Genomic DNA, 20,736 nt, shown 5'->3' with positions numbered 1-20,736 from the left:
CCCACTCACTTGTGATTACTAAGCTCCAGCTGCGGATCGCTCCATTATCTCTGAGCTAACCCTGTGGCTGGCGTTTCAGGCATTACCTGTTTAAAGTACCTGGAACACCGACTCGTAACCTGTCAGTTGGTGTCAAACCGTGGTGCTGAGCTTCTCCTTTTCAAATGGCAAAGCTAAAAGTAGGGATTTTTTCTTTGTTGCTGGTGATTTTACTCAGCATATTTTTTGTGGTTCTATACCAGGAGGAATTACCAGTAAACAGGTACGTTTTTGTAATTACTGACAAAGAAGTTATTAAATGGGAGCTTTTAAATGTTTGCTTTACGCTGTAACTCGGTTAGCTGTGATTGAGAAAGGGTGAATGACTTTATTTCTGTTTTTAAATTGAAAATGCAGCTTGGCATACCTCTCAGGACATGGGAGATTCAGAGGAAAGAACATGTTGTTTGAAATTGTTGAATTTTGGCACAACAAAAGAGAGTCGTCTACATCGCCACAGAATACAAAAACAGACGTAACGAGTGGAAGGGACTTTGTGACGAAGCCTAAAAGTTCTCCTGAAGACACCCCTATTCCCATGTTGTCTCTAAAAGCTTTCCAAAGGCTCCCGCAGTGGGACTTTGATGATATATATAACCAGGATTCTCCACCTAAACCCAATGTAAGTGTTTGATGACCAGACAGGACAAGACCTTTAAAACGTTTTTAACTTTATGTTCATTTTTGTGTTTATTATAATCTGCATTTGTTGTCGTTTTTCATTTAGCTGATCAAACCTAGACTTTATATATATGATTTTTAGCTAAAATAAAATAATGTTTGAGTTGTCGTATGTTTCCAGACATGTCCTCAGTCTCTGCGTAAATCCAAGGATGAGGTCTTCCAGAAAGCTTTTCTTCCAAACATACGCCTGTTTATGCACAGATACAACTTCAACATGAAAGAGTGGAACCGGCTTTCACATTTTAACAACCCGTTTGGTTTTATGCAAATGAAATACGACGGTGGGTATTTGAATAAATACTATTTAAAACTCTGTGGGAACAGCAGACAGTCTTTAATTCCTTCTTTAATGCAGCAGTTGCGAAACTGTTGAATCATTTTGGCAAATGTATGAAATGCACTTTTTTGTGCTTTTGATAATTTAAGTTTAGCTTTTTTACCAGAGTTGGTGAAATATTTTGCTACTAAAAATAAATCTAATATTGCAGATAAAATGAAGTGAATACAAACTCTAGCTGTTCTGTTTATAACTTTCCTTTAAGTGTGTAAACATCAAACATGTTTTAACTTGCCTCACAAACATAAGGAGAAACTCACACACCCAGATCTGGCAACCGGCAATCTGTCCATCCAATAATGGCAAAGTACTAAAGCAACCGCTAAATAAACATGCTGATTAGTTGTTTTATTTCTACAGAAGTTTGGTCAGCGGTGAAGCTGATTCCAAAGCCAATACAACCACTTTTGCTTCCTAAACCGGGCGGTGATGGATGTGTGCACTGTGCTGTGGTGGGATCTGGAGGAATCCTCTACGGCTCAAAAATGGGAGCAGAAATTGACGCTCATGATTATGTTTTCCGGTAAGAAGGAGGAAAAGTAAAACTAACCTGTTGGTTGAGTTTGTCATGCGTAGGGGGAATTTTAAACTGATCACTGAAAGCAATTTGGTCAACTCTATCAGTGTAAGAGCACTTGGCATTGGGCGTAGCTAAATAGTTGATGTGAAGATGTTTTCTATGACGTTGCACAGCCTATTAAAGGCTATATTTAATATTGGGTGGGGAAGGTATTTGATGACACACACCTGAAGAATTACACAATATGTTTCTGTTTCTGTCTGTATCAGTTTTAACCAAATTATTATTAATAATGGTAAATTGCCTGTATTTGTAGTGCCTTCTACAACCCCCTAAGGTGCTTCACAACACAGTCATTCACTCATTCACACACTCATTCACAATGTAGCCACAGCAGCCCTGCGGTGCACTAACAGAGGCGAGGCCTGCCATACACAGGCGCCACCGGTCTCTCCAACCACCACCAGCAGGCAAAGTGGGTTAAGTTTCAAGGACACAACAGCAGCACTCTCTGGTCGGGGCCGGGATCGAACCCGCAACCTTTTGATTACTGGACAACCCGCTCTACCTTCTGAGCTGCCGCTGTCCCAATTATAATAACAATAATAATAATAATGATGATAATGATGATGATGATGCCTTTCAAAACTCAAGGTCACAAGAAACATGATAAAAACTTCCAAATGAAACATGATTAAATCAGCTATATAAAAAAACACAGTAATGACAAAATAGACAGTTTGTAGAATAGTATTAATTATTAATCATTATTATTAATTTTTCTGCTCTTTGTCCCTGTAAACAGTCAACGTCGCATGGACGTGCAGATAATGTCTATATTGAGTCTGTTGGTCCAGACCACGTCTGTTGGACGTCCAAACTACTTCTTTGCACAGTGGTGGTTTTTAAATGTAGCTGCTTTCGTTTTCCTCTCAGACATGAATCAAACTGACACAGGATCTATTACTTTGGTGAAGCTTTGGGTTAGTTCTTGAAACCTTTTTGGCAAACGTTAAGAATTATTAATCATTTCTATGAAACTCAACTATATAACTATACAACCTACCAGTGTCTTGATGATCTTGAAGATTTTTTAATTAAGATGATAAATTAGAGGTTGGTCATTTTGGTCCCTCAGATTTTTAAGGTTTTTATTTATTAGTCTGTCAAAGAAAATCATTAAAACTTTTTGGTTTGGGTGATGTCGAGCTTGTTGTTCAGTCTTGTAGTTCTAGTTTAGGGCAAACTTGAAATGTTTAACAACCCTAGTTAGAATTGGGCATTATGAGCTCTTTCATATTCATCCAAGCATCATCTAGCTGCTTTTTAGAACATGGCTTCTTGCTAACTGCAAGCATCCTTTCTGAGAGCAAGTAAAAGCCTGGGATGAAATGAGTGTTTTTTATTTATTTATTTTTTTTTCACCAAACTCTTGTCAAGTTTAATCTTAGGAGCAGTGCGTTTTAGTTTTGGGTGTATGTGCCTTAACGTCACAGAGAGTGGAGTATAGTACTTTGACAGCAGTCATTAGTTCTTCTTGGGTTGCGTTTCTGAGCAGTTAGCCAGTGACAGACTGAATTCCTTATGCGCTCTTTTTTTTTACCCCATTCTTGAAATATGTGATGCCTTTTCAGATTAAAAAAACACCAACAGGTAGGAATGGTCCAATTTAGAAACTCAAACTTTGTAATGGGGAAAGAGAGAAAAATAAATGAGGAAAAAAAGAGCCTTCAAGGAGGGAGACAGGGAATTATTGAGGAGTATACAGAAGCAACTGAAGATCAAGATCAGAGACATCAAGGAGGCATACAGGAAGAAGCTGGAGAACAAACTACAGAGGAACAATATCAGAGATGTCTGGTCAGGGATGAAGAAGATCACAGGCTTCAAGCAGAGGAAGGATTGCACAGATGGGAGACTGGGCACAGCCAATGAACTGAAGAAGTTCTTCAATAGGTTTAGTTCAGAAACAAACCCAGCGTCCTCCTCGCCTGTCCCCAGCCAATCAGACATCCCTCCTCCTCTGATCCAACATTTTCCTGTCACACACCAGCTCTTTTGTCCTCTAACGCAGTCATGGACTCGTCTGGTTCTATAGATCTGTCTTCAACCAAGTCAGGAGATGCTGCTGCCCCATTTACCACCTCCTCCCACCTATCTGTCTCTAGAAGTCAGGTGAAGAGGCAGCTGGAGAGACTGAACAGGAACAAGGCTGCAGGTCCAGATGGTGTCAGCCCTAGGGTACTGAAGGCCTGTGCAGAGCAGCTCTGTGGGATTCTGCAGCACCTCTTCAACCTCAGCCTGGCTTAGGAGAAGGTTCCAGTCCTGTGGAAGACATCCTGCCTTGTTCCAGTTCAAAAGAAAACTCGCCCATCAGTCAATGACGACTACAGACCGGTTGCCCTCACATCCCACATCATGAAGGTCCTGGAGAGACTCCTGTTGGCCTGAATAAGCAAACTGGAACATATCAGGACCCGCTGCAGTTTGCTTATCACCATGGAGTTGGAGTTGAACATGCCATCATCCAGCTGCTTCAACCAATCCACTGTCATCTGGACAAAGCAGGCAGCACTGTGAGGGTCATGTTCTTTGATTTCTCCAGTGCATTTAACACAATTCAGCCTGATGTACTTTGCCAGAAACTCCAGAAGACACAGGTGGGGGCCTCAACTATCACCTGGATTAAAGACTACCTGACAAACAGACCACAGTTTGTGAGGCTGAAGAAATGCACATCAAACCAGGTGATCATTAACATTGGAGCACCACAGGGGACTGTACTCTAGAGGTGGGAAAAATGATCGATTCTAAGATGCATCGCGATTCAGCCGTGCACGATTCCGCATCGATGCAGCAACGTGACATAATGAGATTCTCTCCCTATGTCTATGTCGGGGGTCGGCAACCGCGGCTCTGGAGACGCATGCAGCTCTTCCATCCATCTGATGCGGCTCTCTGTGCTTGTAAAATAATGAATGGATATTTAAATAAAATGCTTTATATTTTACTGCATTAATTTTGCATCTGTATGCCAATTCTAAATGTAAAGATTGTCTGCGTAAACCTGAACAGTTCCAACCCGGTCTTACTGTGAGACCGGGTAGACGCGTCACGCTTGTGCGTAATCATATGCGTGTTCTGAGCTGACGAGGATGTGAGATTCTGGGATTCTCCTCAGACAGGCTCCTGGATGTGTTGCCACATTGGAGACAGGAACAAGTGCTATTCAGCCAAAGTTTCATAATCAGGGAGCATTTTCTAAGTGACAAGACTCGCTTCAGTCGGAGGAATCGTCCTGCATGCGCCCTGGTTCTGCGACGTGCTCCAAGCCCCTCTCCACATCTTCAGCTCACTGTGCGCCGTACGTACGCGCTGACAGCGAGCCGCGCTGAGCTCCGTGTCCAGCTCAGATGGGAATCTTTTCTTGAGCGATTTAGCTACATCTGCGCAAAACGAATAAAATGTCAGTTCGTCTGCATGCGTCGGGGTAATTCTTTCTGTTCTTTCTCCGTCAAAATAAATAGTCAAAAACGGGAACTATCCGGTCAACACAACACAAGCCATGGTTTTAACTGTTTTGTTTTCTTGTGAAAATAGTTAAATTTAACTTGATTAACACCAAAGCCAGGAGCACTGCACCGTTGTCTCCGTCACTGTAAATGAGGGAAAAACAAAATGATCGGATCCTTTTCTGACCTTCCCCACCTACAAAGTTTAATTACAACAATCAAACGTGACAGAGCCTGGATTTGTATTCTGAACAGTCTAAACATGTTTTAAAAAGAAACGTATGACAAAAGTGACACCTGCTCAGTAAAACCACCAACAGGGTGAAAAATATCAACATACTGTAGGCAGAGACGGGCTACAACTTCTGGATCCACTTTATATAAATCGTTTTATTGATTATCTTCTTATGAAAGATAACTTTGACGTACACGAGCGACCGACCGGTACCGGCTGCTGTCTGAGGGTAGGCCCCGCCCACAACGCCGCGGCTGCTGCGGTGTTTTCTTTACTGTGGGAAATGGGTAATAATGGCTCTTTGATGGGAACAGGTTGCCGACCCCTGGTCTATGTCTATGCGAGGACAACAAAATTTTGAGGTATTACTTCTGGGGCAGAGTTGCAATGACATGCGCACTGCGTTGTCCTAGAAGCAATTGGACAGGGATACAGGGCCAACATTACCAGTAATCAAAGATGTACCCGTTACATTTAAATCAGATGTCTGGGCTAATTTCTGTTTTGGGATCCTGGATGTGAAAGAATCACTTAACACAGTATTTGTTTACTATTTTTAAGTTCAGTAATATTCTATCTTAAAGCTGCTCTACCGAAAACATTATTTCTTGAATTATTTAAGTAATTATAGGCAGCACACTTTAAACATTATTGCTCACTATAGTGAATAGATGAATGTTCTGTTTTTCAGGGATTTCAAAAAGAAATTGAAAACTATTCTACTGCTTTTATTAAGTAATGAAAATTTTTGTTTGAAGAATCGTGATGCATTTCAGACTCAAATCGAATCGTTAGGCAGATAATCGGAATCGGATCGAATCGTGAGGCAGGTAGAGATGCACACCACTACTGTACTCTCACCATTCCTTTTCACCCTGTACACCTCAGACTTCCAGTACAAATCAGAGACCTGTCATCTACAGAAATACTCAGATGACTCTGCAGTTGTCGGGTGTATCAGAGATGGACAGGAAGCTGAGTACAGAGAGCTGGTGGAGCGCTTTGTGGCATGGTGTGGAAACAATCATCTGATCTTGAATGTGAACAAAACAAAGGAGATGATTTTAGACTTCAGAAGAAACAGGGTGGAGTCAAACACTGTTTCCATCATGGGAGAAGAAGTGGAGGTGGTTGAGGAATACAAATACCTTGGAGTTCACCTGGACAACAGACTGGACTGGAGAAAGAACAGCGAAGTCGTTTACAAGAAGGGACACAGCCGACTGCACTTCTTGAGGATGCTTAGGTCCTTCAATGTCTGTAGCAAGATGCTGCACATCTTCTACCAGTCTGTTGTTGAGAGTGTAATCTCTTCAGCCGTCGTCTGTTGGGGTAGCAGCATCAGAAGCAGGCACCTGAAAAGGCTAAACAGCCTAATAAAAAAGGCTGGTTCTGTTCTGGGGCAGACTGTGGAACCACTGGAGGAGATAATGCAAAGAAGGATTCTCCAGAGAATCAAAAAAATTCTGGACAACCCTGAGCATTCTCTTCACAAGACTGTCCGACAACGGAAGAGTGTCTTCAGTCAGAGGCTTCTTCAGTTTCGATGCAACACTGACCGCTACTGGAGATCCTTCCTGCCAACAGCCATTGTAATATACCATAACTCTTTGATGAATTTATTATTATTATTATTATGAGCTACTAAAGCAATCAATTTCCCTCTGGGATTAATAAAGTATTTTGAATTGAATTGAATTAGTTACTATTAGTCTCACACTATCATTGTAATTGTTTGGTGCAGTTGTAGCCAAAAGAAACTCCTGTGTTGTTTATTGTTGCACCCTCATTGACATATGGGTAATATACTGACAGTAATCAAACACCCAGCATCATCGGCGTGTTTAGATTCACTCGGTGTGAAATAATTTGCAGATATTTATAAACAGACTTTCATGTGAGGGCACTTGTTACATTTGTGAAAACGTTGTAAAAACAAAGTCATTATATTAGAGACAGATGTTTCAGAGATTACGTCTGGTTTGCTCATTCCATTAGCAGCATCACTCTTGTGTTGAGGTGTGGACACCAGAGTAGGAGAATGCAGTTTAGCTTGTGTGTGTGGTTTAGTGGTGGAACAATGAAGAAAGCTGAGCACGCTCAAGCAAGCTTCTTTATATGAACCAGAATTGCACAAAGACTTGCAATCCAGCTCAGAGAAACGCAAGATCATATGACATTGATTTTATTATTCCAACATTAGATCTCAGCACCAGTACTATTTGTGGTTGAACAAATCTGTTTATGATCTAAATACACAAACAAATCCTCAATACTCAATAGGAATACACCAACACCAAATATTTTTCTAACTAAGTACAAGTACTTACATTTGAGTATGGAGTACAAACACGAGTAATAAATATCATTACGCTCCATTAAATTAAGTAGATTATGGTGCAAAAGTTCTTTTGTATCAGTAATGCATGCTTCACTTTTGAGTTGCTCAACTGTGTTTTTCTGGCTAAAAGTGCCAGAAAACCTCCGTTAGCTTTGGGTTAGCACTGGATTTGCTCAGGTAGTTCGTAGCTACCCTCATTGGCTCCAAGCTCCGTGATAGCTTAAGGTTAGCACATTGCTACATTGGTTCAGAGTTAATGGGTGTCAATTCTTTGCTCCCACCCTCACAGCCCTACTCTCAGTTTCACCTCTTTTCCCATTTGTGGATTGTCTGGGCATGACGAGACATGTGGTACAGCCAAGATGGCGGCGATCAGAACCGTCCATTTAGCTTTAAAAAAACACCGAAAGCTGGGACAGGGTTTGCCTATCTTTTTAATAAAGTCTTGATTAGATCTAGTATTTCTTCAGCTTTCTCTCTGCCTATTCCAACTCCAACCCAGCCTGTCATTCCACATAGTTTTGCTCCTCTTTCTCTACCTGAGCTAACCAAACTCTCTCTGTGTGCCCCTTCGACATACCCCCATCACAGTTTAAAAGGGCTTTTGGGTCCATTGATTCCAGCATGTGTGATTTCTCCCTAAAATGTCATTAAAAAAATAAATATAAAAATGAAAAATGCCTATAAACAGAACCACTTTAAGCTTTTTAGTTTTCTAAAGCTATTTTTCTGCAAACTTACGTTTAAAACTTTGCTGCTCTCCTGTTTCTCTTTCCTGTTTTAAAATCCAATGGCTGGCGCGAAAAGCATTCTGGGATAGCCTTTGCTGGTGAGAGTACACGAGACCCATCCTCAAAGTTTGAGTGGAACAAGGATGCATTTGAGGATGCAAGGATGAGTATCCTTCAAATTCTGACAACTGTCGTCTCTTTGCTGTTATGTCATTGGCCCCAAAATGTGTCCTCACAAGCATGGATTCAGACACAGCATATCACCTGCTACTGGATAGGCTGAGAGACTGGGTAGGCTTATCAGGAACTGTACTGGAGTGGTTTTCCTCTCAACCTGTGTGAGTGCTCTTTCTCTGTGGCCATCTCCAAGTTTCGGCCCTCCCCTGCCACCCATGGTGTCCCACAAGTTTCTGTGCTAGAGCCTCCACTGTTTCCCCTTTATCTGCTTCCTCTCCACCACATCCTGGGCTTTTTAAAGGGATACTTTGCAACTTTTTCATATTTTTTAATAATTTTATTGAATCAATGTGTGCAAAAATTACCCTTTACAAGGTTACTGAAAAGCCACCACGCTCCTATTGCACCCTGTGGCCAGAATATTCCACTTGCAACTTTAGCCTCTCTTTTGGGACTTAGAAAATTTTGAGCTGACATACCTGGAGCTGCAGTCTGGCTCCAGCATGTTTCCTGCATGTGTACATGAACAAAGCGTATTTGTTTAATTTAATGATGAATCACTCCTGTAGACATTAATGAAGGCTGGGAGACAGTTTAAGGTCTTAAAACGATGAACGCACAGACACTAGTCAAAACTGCCTAGTTTCCCTTTAAAGCAATATCTTACCATCTTTACGTATATGACATCCAACTGCACATCTCTTTTAAGCTCCATTAGATGTCCATTAGGGGTTTTCCAACAGCACTGCTCACCGTGACTTGGATGGGTGCAGTTCGGTTTGACTGTATTTTCCCCCAACTATTGAGTACCTGCTTCATTGTGGTGCAGAGCATGCTCTGCCACTCTGGAAATGCAACATCAACAACTGTTGATCATTCATTGGCTGGAAGGTGGAGTCACTGGTTGTTCCAAAGCTTTTGGCCTACTTCCTTGTTGCCTGCAGCCCCTTCCTGGTTCCAAGTCTAACAAAAAGCCAGAGACTGAGGAGAATGTTCAAGATCACCACCGTTGTTGTGCTGTGTTGTGTTTTTGTTTGGCATACATACCACCACGCAATGTTTACTGATCACCTTGGACTTTTTTTGTCTGCATGCAGATCACAAAACTAGAGAGTAGAGACCCATATGAAGACACATAAGAATGGAAAGTGAGATTTGCATTGCATGTCACCATTACCTTTGACAGTCCCAAGTTTTAATGTCCATCTGATAGAAAATCAATACATTACAATAAAACCTTCACCTGAACTGATATAAAATTAGATGTTAGTTTGTCTGAAAATTGTCCCCAGATTTTACAAACTGATTTCACTCTGACTGTAGACTACTGTAAATACATACTCACTTTAAATAAAATCTAAAGTGGTTCTAAATTGGTCACATAAATGATTTTAATGAAAATGTAATTATAGATCTGATTTTTTATGTGACAGGATGAACGCAGCAGTGATCAAGGGTTATGAGGAAGATGTAGGAAACAAGACCTCAGTATATGTTCATACATCCTTCTCAATCACACAATCACCTATTATCTTCAGCCCATATGGATACAGGTCTGCTCCACATGATGAGGTACTTTAAAACTGTGAATTTGTTTAAAGTTCTCTCCATGCAATGTAAAAAAAGCCTTTACCTTTTTGTTCTTTGACAGGGAATAAAGTATGTCCTGATTCCTGAGGGTTTGAGGGACTTCCATTGGCTCAAGGCTCTTATTAAAGGAGAAAAAATCTCTGATAGTGATTTTCAAAACGAAAAGTAAATATCAGTTCAGAATATTTTGATTATGCATTTAAAGAAATGAGTAGTGACTAAGTATGTAGCAGGCCAGACAATTTATATAGAGAGATGTGAATAGACCATCCCTTCATAGCCATTGATCCATGTGTGTACATCTTGACCTTTCAGTCCCAGAGCTTACTACTCAGGACAATACAACATGAGTCGCTTCTATGTCCTGCACCAGGATTTCATGAGATATGTACGGAACAGGTGAGTCTTTAAAATATAAATGTGTATAAATATATACAAATCATCTTGTAGTGAGGGGCGATAGCACAGTAGTAGTTTTAGAAATATCTGTGTATGAATTTTATGTCCGTCCATTTCCTCTGCATAGCTGGGTCTTGGTTGCGGGGGCAGCAGCACCAACAGAGGCATCCTTTGCATCTCTAGGAAAAAGGCTAGGACAAAGGTCACTACTTAGGAGACCGTGATGTACACAATTTGGACAGGGGAGAGGGAGGGTTTTACAGAGGAGTGAAATCACCGAATTGAGGTTATGACCAGAGACTTGTGACCTTGATGGCCTCATTAGTTGATGGTTTCTGATTACAGTCTCCTACTTCCAACCCAAGTTTTAGTGCTGAAAAAGCCTCTTGGATTAAAGAAGAAACAAAATATAACAAAAGAAGTTCAGAATCAGAAGGGTTTAATTGCCATATGTGTGAGAAATCACAACATTAGGAAATTGCTACTTGGTACTTGGTGCAAAAAGAAAGATTAATATAGAGATAAGTAAATATAGGAAGAATATAGTCATGGTAAAATAATAATATAAATTGGAAATAATTAGAGAAATGGCTACTATATACAAGACAGTGTATGGGTACTAATCAGAGAAGAACAGTTCAGGTACAAACGCAACACAGGGTCATGTGACTGAAACCAAGTGACTGGAGTTGGCAGACCTTGGATTGTTTTTCACGAGTTCAGCAGCAGAGAGGAAGAAACATTCTTGTGGTGAGAGTTTCTGGTCCAAAAGGATCTGAGCCTCCAGCCCGATGGGAGCGAGTCAAAACGAGTGTGTCCAGGGTGACACGGGTCAGCGGTTATCTGAAGTGCATTTACCTTATTTTAATCTCTCAGGAAACACTAACACCTCGCCAAACCATCTTACGAGTTTGACACGTTCAAAAATCTGAACAAAGTTTTCTTTTCTAAACTTACTCTGCAATCTTGCTGAAATTAGGTTATAATCCCGCAAATTAACTGACAGCAGATCATTTGTTATTGAGAGTTTTTTTTCTGTTCAACCTAAAATCAATTAAGTAAAAAATCTATTGAATGTTTCCAAAGGTGCGAAACACAGAAAAAACATTTTTAATGATTGTTTCTGATTATAATCAGTCACTCTGAGTTTTTCATGCAGGTTGAACATGAAAATAGTCTCTTACACCTATCTCCTGCATCAGCTTCTGATGGAAAATAGAAGGTGAAACTCAAGGATTAGAAAATCCCAACAGATCTACGTCACACTGTCACTTAACATTCATGGACTCACCCATCTTAACTTGCGACGGGGAAGGAAGTTGTTGGTTTAGCTTCCAGGAAACAGGAAATGTTGGTTTAGCTTCCAGGGAACAGGAAATGTCTCAACTAGCAGAAGATAACTGTTAGCATTAGCTATTCCAACTCCTTCAGTTTTGTGTTATTTGTGGGGATAAATAATCATTGTTGAATAGTAAGCGGAGTCAGTCGAAGAGTTTCACTGCTGTTTAACAATCTGAGGTGAGATGTCCAAATATCTGGAAATAAGTGTCCAAAACCTGCCGTCTGATGCTACTTTCTCCTCCTGCTGACTTGTGTCTGAGTATCATGCTGAAGCACGTGAGGCCTCAAAAGAGTGGGCGCTTGTGGGAGACCTAGAAATAGGTCTGTGTTTGAGTGTCAAAGGACTACAACTGGAAAATACAAATATGCAGTGCGTTTTATTAGTAAAAATGATCGAGCTATGAGAGCTGAGTCTCTGGCTCTGAAACTCCTCAATTACAATGCAAAAAACTTCTGGAAAGAAGTGAGACACTACAGGAAGGAAAACACCCACACCCTGTGTGGTTGATGGGCTCCCAGGAACTGAAATTATCTTAAAGTAGTGGAGACAACATTATTATGAATTGTTTAATTGTGTACAAGTGAACCTTACATAATGGGTAAAAGTGAAAGTATAGATGAAACCATGTCACATGAGGTCCATCAAGCCATTACTAAACTGTCTAATAATAACGCCACTGGGTTGGATGGCGTACTTGCCGAACAGCTAAAGTATGCAAGCAGTAGATTAGCACCATTCCTTGCTATATACCCTTCTGCTTTTCTTGTACATGGATGTTGGCCTGATTCAATCCTAGCTGCTCTGTTGGTCCCAGTGATGAAATACAAGGGTGGGAGATGGTAACCTGGATAACTATAGGCCCATTGCTCCTGCTAACATATTCTCTAAAGCCTTGGAAAGAATTCTGCTGGAAATAATTAACAACACCTTAACCCTCTGGAGGCAGGATTGCAGATTTGCAACGTTAAAACCTACCTACCTGGTTACTCCACATACGTATTTCATGAACATTTTTTAACTCAGAAGTACCCCTGAAGGAATTAGTTGTTTGTCCTTTTATCAAAACTTAATTTGAGCCTGAGATGGTTAAAAATCACAGATAATCAGTTTGGCTTAAAGTCTGAGCTTGGTACAGACATGTGTATGTGCTCTAAAGGAGATGGTGACCAAATACAAAACTCCTCAGTCTCTGTGTGCATCATAGATGCATTCATGCATTTGATAGAGTTAACCATATAACTATTAATGAAGCTGCTGCAAAGAGGTGTCCCAAGATACTTACGCATCTTGGTTTATTGATACGGTCAGCAAATGTTCCAGAGATAAAATGCCGTAACAGTATCTCAGAGTTGTCTTGGAGTCAGACAAGGAGGCATTCTATCTCCTCTTCTTTTTAACCTGTACATGGATGACTCATCAGTGAGATTAAAAGCCTGCAGGACTGGTTGTGCAGCTGGTGGTGTTCTCATAAATCATCTGATGTATGCAGATGACTTAGTGGTTCTAAGTTCAAGCACTGCTGGCCTGCAGCAGTTACTAGATATATGCTCTGCCTGTGGAGTAGAACACAACAATGTGTATACAGCAGCTAAAAGTGCCGTTTTGATTTGCCGGGCCAAGGAGGACAAGCAGATGAAGTTTCCAGAGTTTTATCTGTCAAACACTGTAGTGCAGGAGTGGGGAACCCTGGTCCTCGAGGGCCGGTATCCTGCATGTCTGCGCTCCAACACTTCTGATATGGTTGATTCACCTGTTCTGCAGCTCATCAGGCTCTGCAGAAGCCTGTTAATCACCTGCTGATTGAAATCAGGTGTGATGATGCAGGGTTGAAACTAAAATAAGCTGGATAGCGGCCCTTGATGGACCAGGGTTCCCCACCTCTGCTGTAGTGTCACCAAGAAAGTATCATATCACATAATATATCATAGCATTTCATATCATCAGAGAGGACATGACAGAGATGTTGACATATATAGGCAGTGCTGTATGTTATACGCTCAGGGAAATACACTCACTTATAAGTTTGGGTCTTGTTCTGATGAAGTAAAGGAAGCCTGGATGGACGAGTAGAAGTGAGACTTTTGTAAATGCGAGGGTAAGCACCCTACAAGCCGTTTAAAGATATTTTGTTTAAAAATTAATTTATAGGCTGAAAATTTCTAAATATGTGATTGTTTTAAATCTAACCAGTACCCGTGTACAATATGTTACCAGTCACATGCAGAAACACTGGTATAACAGTCTTTCTTTTTTAGATTAGGGAGTTACTATAAATTATACTTCATTTTCACAGCACTGTTATGATTTGTCTCTTGTTTTTGTTCTCTTATGCTTTAGTGTGTCATTGGGCTCATTTCATTTGATCTAATCTGTACAATGTCTTTCTACTTCTGTGAACTGGACTAAGAGTCAAGGCCACTTGACTTGACTTGACTTGTACTTCCTGATTCAGTCAAGAGACAGAATTCTGTGTCTTTGTGTCATTTATTTGACGGCAAAAGCGTTCAAAGACACCTCAGTGAGCATGTCAGCAAAGTGAGCCCGAGCAGAAGTGTACATACTGTCCATGTTTACACTCTTACTGTACCCAGTTCAAAAAGTCTTGTGGTAAAGTGGCAGCTTAGAGTTTAAATCCCACACAAGATTAAAATATTCCTGGGAGACTTTAATGAAGATGTTTCCGTGTTTCTTATCAGTTCAACTCCTTTTTCTTTCCCATAGGTTTTTAAAATCAGGTTATCTGAATGACGACATCTGGTCGATTGTGCGACCAACCAATGGGGCATTCACCCTCTTCTTGGCTCTGCACACTTGTGACACAGTAAGTATGGGCTCTGTGGTCGCACCTGAAGCGGTTACTCACTCCCGTTAACCTCATCTGACCTCAGAGACTATAGAGGAGCTTGAGAGGGAGACATTTTTTGTTGATTGCATGCCACATTAGTTGGGTATTTTTGTGTTATTCTGGCTGTCAAAGATAAAAATCGTTATTGGTCATTTGTTATCTCATGTGATTAACCTTCCGAGGCCTAAAATGAGTGAGAATTGAATTGATAGTTAGAAGATTTTAGATAAATTGGTCCATAAAACAAATACACATCTACAATGTGTAGCATGCTGCTTACTGACGTGTTTTTTTCTTCCTCTAATTCAACAAAAGTAACTATTTCTGAAAATGGTGATTCTAGAAATGGTGGATTTTTGTGGACAGCATTCCCCTGAGGGAAACTCACTCTTTTGCAGCTTACTGATAATCCCATTAGCTTTTCATGCTGTGGCAAGTCAAAATGTCAAACAAGGACACTGTTTAAGACACTTTAAGGCACTGAAACTGAATTTATAAGCGTTGTCCACAGATTAGTAGAACTACGTTAGTTATTGCATACCAAACTGTCACACATTCATTAGTTGTAACCCTCATTTGAGGAAACTGCTCAGAAAACGTATGCATGCTTGGGTGGAACATGCTTTCTCCACACAGTAATGGTGCAGCCAGGATTTGAGCCTGGAACCTTCTCACTGCAAGGCAACAGTACCACCAACTGCACCCTCATGAAGCCCTTCAGTTGCAACTTATTCAAATGTTTATTCTTTAATTGTCTGCACAAAAACTTTTTTTTTTTTCAAAAACTGAAAACTGGTTTAGAAGAAATTGTGAAATCTGGCACATAATAGACATAACTGCATGAACAAGTATCTTTAGTAATATTTGATGAAAAAGTTGTTTATAACATAATTCTGATCATGGCCATAATTTTTTTTGGGGGGGGGGGGGGGGGGGGGGGGGACATGTCCCCCCCATTTTTTCCAAAGTCAAGTTTTGACCCCTGCACTTTTTACCATCCAAAAACAATATTACGCTATATTAAATTGACACTGGTTGAGCTCTAGGACCAAGCGGAAAACAACCGTTTGTGTTGAAGCCTTTTTCCCAGTTGTGCATACTGTAAAGATACCCCCCCCCCCCCTCCCCCCATGTCCCCCCACTTCTAAAGTGAAAATTACGTCCATGATTCTGATCTTAACATCTGGATCATCTTCTGATCTTTGACTTTTTTTTATCATTCTCAGGTGAGTGCCTACGGATTCATGACAGACAACTACGCTCAATTCTCCAACTACTATGCTGAAAAGCAAAGTAAAAGTGAAGTCATTTTCTATGCCAACCATGATCTCATTCAGGAGAAGAACTTGTGGAAGAGTTTCCATGATAAAAAGATAATAAAGCTGTATCAAAGAACAGAAGGATGATGGACTAAGAAGAATAGCTAACACAGAGAGAATAGTCAACATGTTTACGTCTCTTTTTCAAAAACCAGAATTGTCATCTGCAAAATGAACCTGTTAGGAATATCTCCTTTTAACAAATTTTGAAATGCACTATTTTAATTCATATATTTTTGCTGTGAATCAAAATGTGAATGGGGGGATTTCTGGATGTCGTAAAGTGCTTTGGAGTCCTTGTGATTGATGAAGCGCTTCAGAAGGAACATTTACCATTTATCAAAGATAATCGTCATTTAGTGAAATATTTACTGTTGCAAATCAGTTATGTACATCCACTGCAACTTCAGTTAAGTTTTCTGTCAGGATTTCTTCATCAGCACAGGGATTCTTTAAAATATTTTCCATATTTCTTTAAATCCACAACTTTTAGGACATTCGAAGCAACATTAACTTGTTTAATTAACTACAGCTAGTTTGGGAAACAAGCATGGAGACAAGGTCAGTACGAGAAACCAGTTTTTACACAAATGATGTGATTCGCTCTTTATTTTTTTTAGGTTTTATGAAGGTTTTCTGTGAAGAAAATGCGTTTTAAAAAATGCAGGTCATTTAAAAAATATTCATACATTTAAAAAATGTTTTTATTAGTTCTGTGTGTACAGAAAATCTACGGTTAAATGCACGGAGGATTGTTGTTGAGCAACATTTTTATAATAATTTCAAGAGTTTGTAACATGAAGAAGATGTTTGTTAAAAATGTATTCTTGGGACAGGGAGGGGAAAAAATAACGTGTTTTAAGCTTCCACTGAAAATGTGTGAATATTAATGTATTTAAATTAAAATATATTAAAAAACATATGAAATGTGTTTTAAAATGTTAACCCTGTAGCTGGTATAGTCATTTATACCTAAATGAACCAGTTTGTGTATTGGAAAGTGAGTGGTTCTATCGCAGGCCCTAGCAGACCACATTCTTGAGCAAGGTTATAAACCCTGAAAGTTGTCCCTGGGCTCTGTGAAAACAGCGGCTACTCCACAGGGATGGGTCAAACGCAGAGAAAGAATTTCCCCGGGGGATCAATAAAATACCAGTTATTAGTCATTTGTTTTGAACATTTTCTGGCAGCACTGGTTGCAACACTTCATCAGCAGAGCATTGAAGGACTGATCAAAAATTACTTATTAGCTACAAACGAACCCTTCATCAGGTTTTATCAGAACTAACAATAGTTTTCTTTCCCCCCTCTAAACATATTTTTAAATCTAAGTTTATATGCTGTTGCCACCTGGATTTAACAAAGCAAATAGGTAGTAGTGATGGCAATTCCGGCTCTTTTTAGAGAGCCGGTTCTTTTGGCTTAGCTCACCAAAAAGAGCCGGCTCTTTCGGCTCCCAAGCAGCTCCTCGGATTTTCTGTTGTGTTAAGAGTTCATTTATAACCAAAATAATGCAAAACTATATGTAAAATGCTTTACTAATGTAAAAAAATGCAATATCAAATATTTATCATTTCTATGGATTTAATAACTGAACACTTTCAGAAATCTCCACTTTCCGACTGCTGGCTCTCATTTTCTCACAGTCTTTGTCGCACTCTCCTCTCTCTCGCTCGCCTTTTACTACCTCCTCATTCCATCCCGTCTCCCTCCACCCGCATGTGCTCTGCTGTGTGAGTCTGATCCTCCCTCTTCCCCGCCCCTACTGCTCTGTGTGTGGTCAGTCTGGACACGCAGTTACACATGTTGACCAATCGCCTGTAGCTTTCACCAAAGCAAGAGGGGAGGGGGGAGGGGAGGGCACGGCTCCCAATGACGAGCCGGCTTCCGTCGTTCACTTCAAAGAGCCGGCTCTTAGAGCCGGTTCGTTCGCGACCGACACATCGCTAATAGGTAGGAGCCTCCTATTGGATAATTATTTAACCCCAGCTGATGCGATGAGTTGCTTCTCATTTAGTGGTCATAGAAAATTGATAGTATGTTTGAGAATGGTCAGATCATTGGCATGCATCAAGCAGAGGAAGCTCAATGGGGATGCACCAGCTCAGTGGCCTAGTGGTAGAGTTTCCACCCAGCGACTGGGAGATTGGAGTTCAAATCCTGGTTGGGTCATACCAAAGACTTTAAAATGGGGGCCCAATGCCTCACTGCTTGTCACTCAGCTTTAAAGGGTTAGATTGAGGGGGTTAAACCACCAAATAGTTCCCGAACGCAGCATCCCCACAGGGATAGGTCAAATGAGCAGGAAATTTTTCACACACCACACCAGTGTGTGTGACAACTATGGGACTTTAATTTTAATCTTGATCCTCTAAGGTTTAAAACAGGAGGAGGGATCGATGCAAAACTATCCTTTCAAGGAAAAACCAATAAGTTAGGGAACCAGTTGGTTGTGTTGCATTTGGATTTAAAACATAGTTAAAAGGATTTGAAAAGATCAGGTTTGACATGTTAACATGACAACTGTAAATGGATCGTTTGCTTAAACAGTAATTGTACTTAATGGGTGGGTATGGTGGACTAGATCAAACAAAACTCATGTAAGCAGTTGTACTTAAAGATTGCAGAACAATAGTTCATTTCTGTGTGACATTCTTCACATATTTTTAACAATGTATGTCAGTGACTGAGGACGTCTGATCAGAGGTTGATTCATTAGACCACAAAACGACAAAACAAAATTTTCTTTATGAATTGCATCAACTGTTGAGGAATGAAGTCTTTCGTTGCATTTTTATCCTTGACATGAATAAGAACAGGACTGTGATGGAATGAAAATTAAACCAGAAACTAACCAACACATTCTCACTCCCAAAGCATCGAAAAATGACGCTGGGTGACCAAGCTTTTGTTTCTCATGCATTAGTAGTGCCAACGCATCTGAAACCGACGCTTGACAGCCTCGTCGATTTCCAATGCCCGCGGTAAAACACACATTTCATTGATATTTAACCTCTAACCTCTTGCTATTTAACCTTCCCCTCACCCCATTCTAACATTAACCCTGTTGCTCATTCTAAACTTCTCATTAACCATCTTTGGTGTGTTCTTGCTGTGTTTGGTTTCTAACTGCATTTTTGGTTCTTTTTTTCTCGTTAACCATTTTGGAGAGGGACGTAAGGAACAAACTTTTGAATGTGCAAAAAGGTTACGGTTAGGATGGGGGTGAGGGGAAGGTTAAATAGCAAGAGGGTAAAGGTCAGAATTCAGTGACATTTGTGTATTACCTCAGACGTCGGAATCCGACGCTGTTTCCAACGCATTGGGACTCACAACAAAAGCTTTGTCACCCAGCGTCAGTTTTCGATGCTTTAGGAGTGAGAATACGTTGTTCCAACACAAGCGCTCCTCACTCTAAATCCATTGTTCCAGTAAAAAAAAAAAAAATCTTTCCAGCTGTGGTTTCATGTAGTTCTTTTAAGCAGTACGTTTTAATAATTATTTCTCTGGAATGTTTATTTTGAATTTACTACTTAAAACTTTAAAACAGCATGATTGCATGCATGTGAGTGGCTGGACCTCACACCTATCAGCTGAAAGCCTTGGTTTAAAAAAACACGTCATGGTTTCAACTGTAAATGGGATACTTACTTTTCAACAATGAAAAACATGCAGTGATCAGGCTTTACAGTTGCAAGAAAAAGTATGTGAACCTTTTGGAGTCAGTATGTGGATTTCTGCACAGATGGGTCAGAAAATGTGATTTGATCTGATCAGACAATCATAGTCTGCTTTAACTAATGCAACTCCTGGATTTCGTACACTAGGCTTGGCTGATGAGCATAAGAAAGCAACCATCTGTTCAATTTTGAGCCTGATTCTTGCTTCTGCGTCTGCGTCAGTGAGGAGACACGCAATGCCATTATCCGTTCTTGCGGGCCTGCTGGAGAGCCCCGCAAGAACGTACAGAGTGGAGCTCTCTTTTCTAAACATCCGTCCATCGAGACGGAGAACGCAAGCTTGTGATTGGTCAGGGCACTGCTGTCGTCTACACCGCCACCATTGTGCCCTCAAAAACATAAAGAGAGCGTTGAATAACTAGCGGCAGACACGGAGAAGCTTGAAAAACACCTTGCAAAAAAACTCTAAAAATATGAATGTTTAATTCCCCAGTGACTGGAGGAGTGAAAAGATATGCAGCAGGCATTTCATTTGTGGACGGAAATGACAGGAAACGTGGGTTTCGAGGTGGTGAGCGCATGAAGAGGTGGAGAGACAAATTTGTCCGTGTTAAAAAGTCTCTTATATACAAAAAAACACAATAGAAACACACTATCTTGGACCGATACATGGCAGGATACCACAGAACAGCCCTCTGTTGTGCTGACGGGGAATTGCTTTCCAACACTCCCCAGGAGACGTATGAGAGCAAAACGTCGCCGTCAGCTCGAGCTGACGGAGAAGCATGAATCAAGCTTTAGGCTTAAATTCTGTGAGTGCAATGAACATGGTCTAAATTTTGTTGGTATTAAGAACAAGAAAGTTGCTGGACAGCCAGTTACTGATCTGTGTCAGACAGAGCACAAGAATGGTCAAATGGTGGGGCTTGAAGGACATGTACAGGTGATTTTAATCAGTGTAGAAGTGATATGAGACGTCCAAGAA

General features: G+C 40.6%; 1 protein-coding gene across 1 annotated transcript; it reads left to right on the top strand.

The window, feature by feature from the left end:
* Positions 1-28: 28 nt before the first annotated feature.
* Positions 29-16,991, top strand: LOC107387721 (alpha-N-acetylgalactosaminide alpha-2,6-sialyltransferase 1). The gene is made up of 9 exons (XM_015962850.3): positions 29-262; positions 397-661; positions 842-1,004; positions 1,421-1,583; positions 10,010-10,148; positions 10,228-10,331; positions 10,482-10,565; positions 14,629-14,728; positions 15,979-16,991. Exons 1-9 carry the CDS (start codon positions 165-167, stop codon positions 16,156-16,158), a joined length of 1,296 nt encoding a protein of 431 aa, XP_015818336.1. The 5' UTR covers positions 29-164; the 3' UTR covers positions 16,159-16,991.
* The last annotated feature ends 3,745 nt before the right edge of the window (positions 16,992-20,736 follow it).

Source organism: Nothobranchius furzeri, chromosome 16 (genome assembly GCF_043380555.1).
Source record: "Nothobranchius furzeri strain GRZ-AD chromosome 16, NfurGRZ-RIMD1, whole genome shotgun sequence".
Taxonomy (NCBI): domain Eukaryota; kingdom Metazoa; phylum Chordata; class Actinopteri; order Cyprinodontiformes; family Nothobranchiidae; genus Nothobranchius; species Nothobranchius furzeri.
Note: the sequence above shows the minus strand (reverse complement) of the source record. Positions and strands in the feature narration are given on the sequence as shown.

Bases quoted from the DNA above. Each gene is read 5' to 3' on its own strand.
- LOC107387721 (XM_015962850.3), top strand. From the start codon at position 165: ATGGCAAAGCTAAAAGTAGGGATTTTTTCTTTGTTGCTGGTGATTTTA. The intron at 1,005-1,420 runs GTGGGTATTTGA...TTATTTCTACAG, and splicing joins TATGCAAATGAAATACGACG to AAGTTTGGTCAGCGGTGAAG. The intron at 1,584-10,009 runs GTAAGAAGGAGG...TTTATGTGACAG, and splicing joins GCTCATGATTATGTTTTCCG to GATGAACGCAGCAGTGATCA.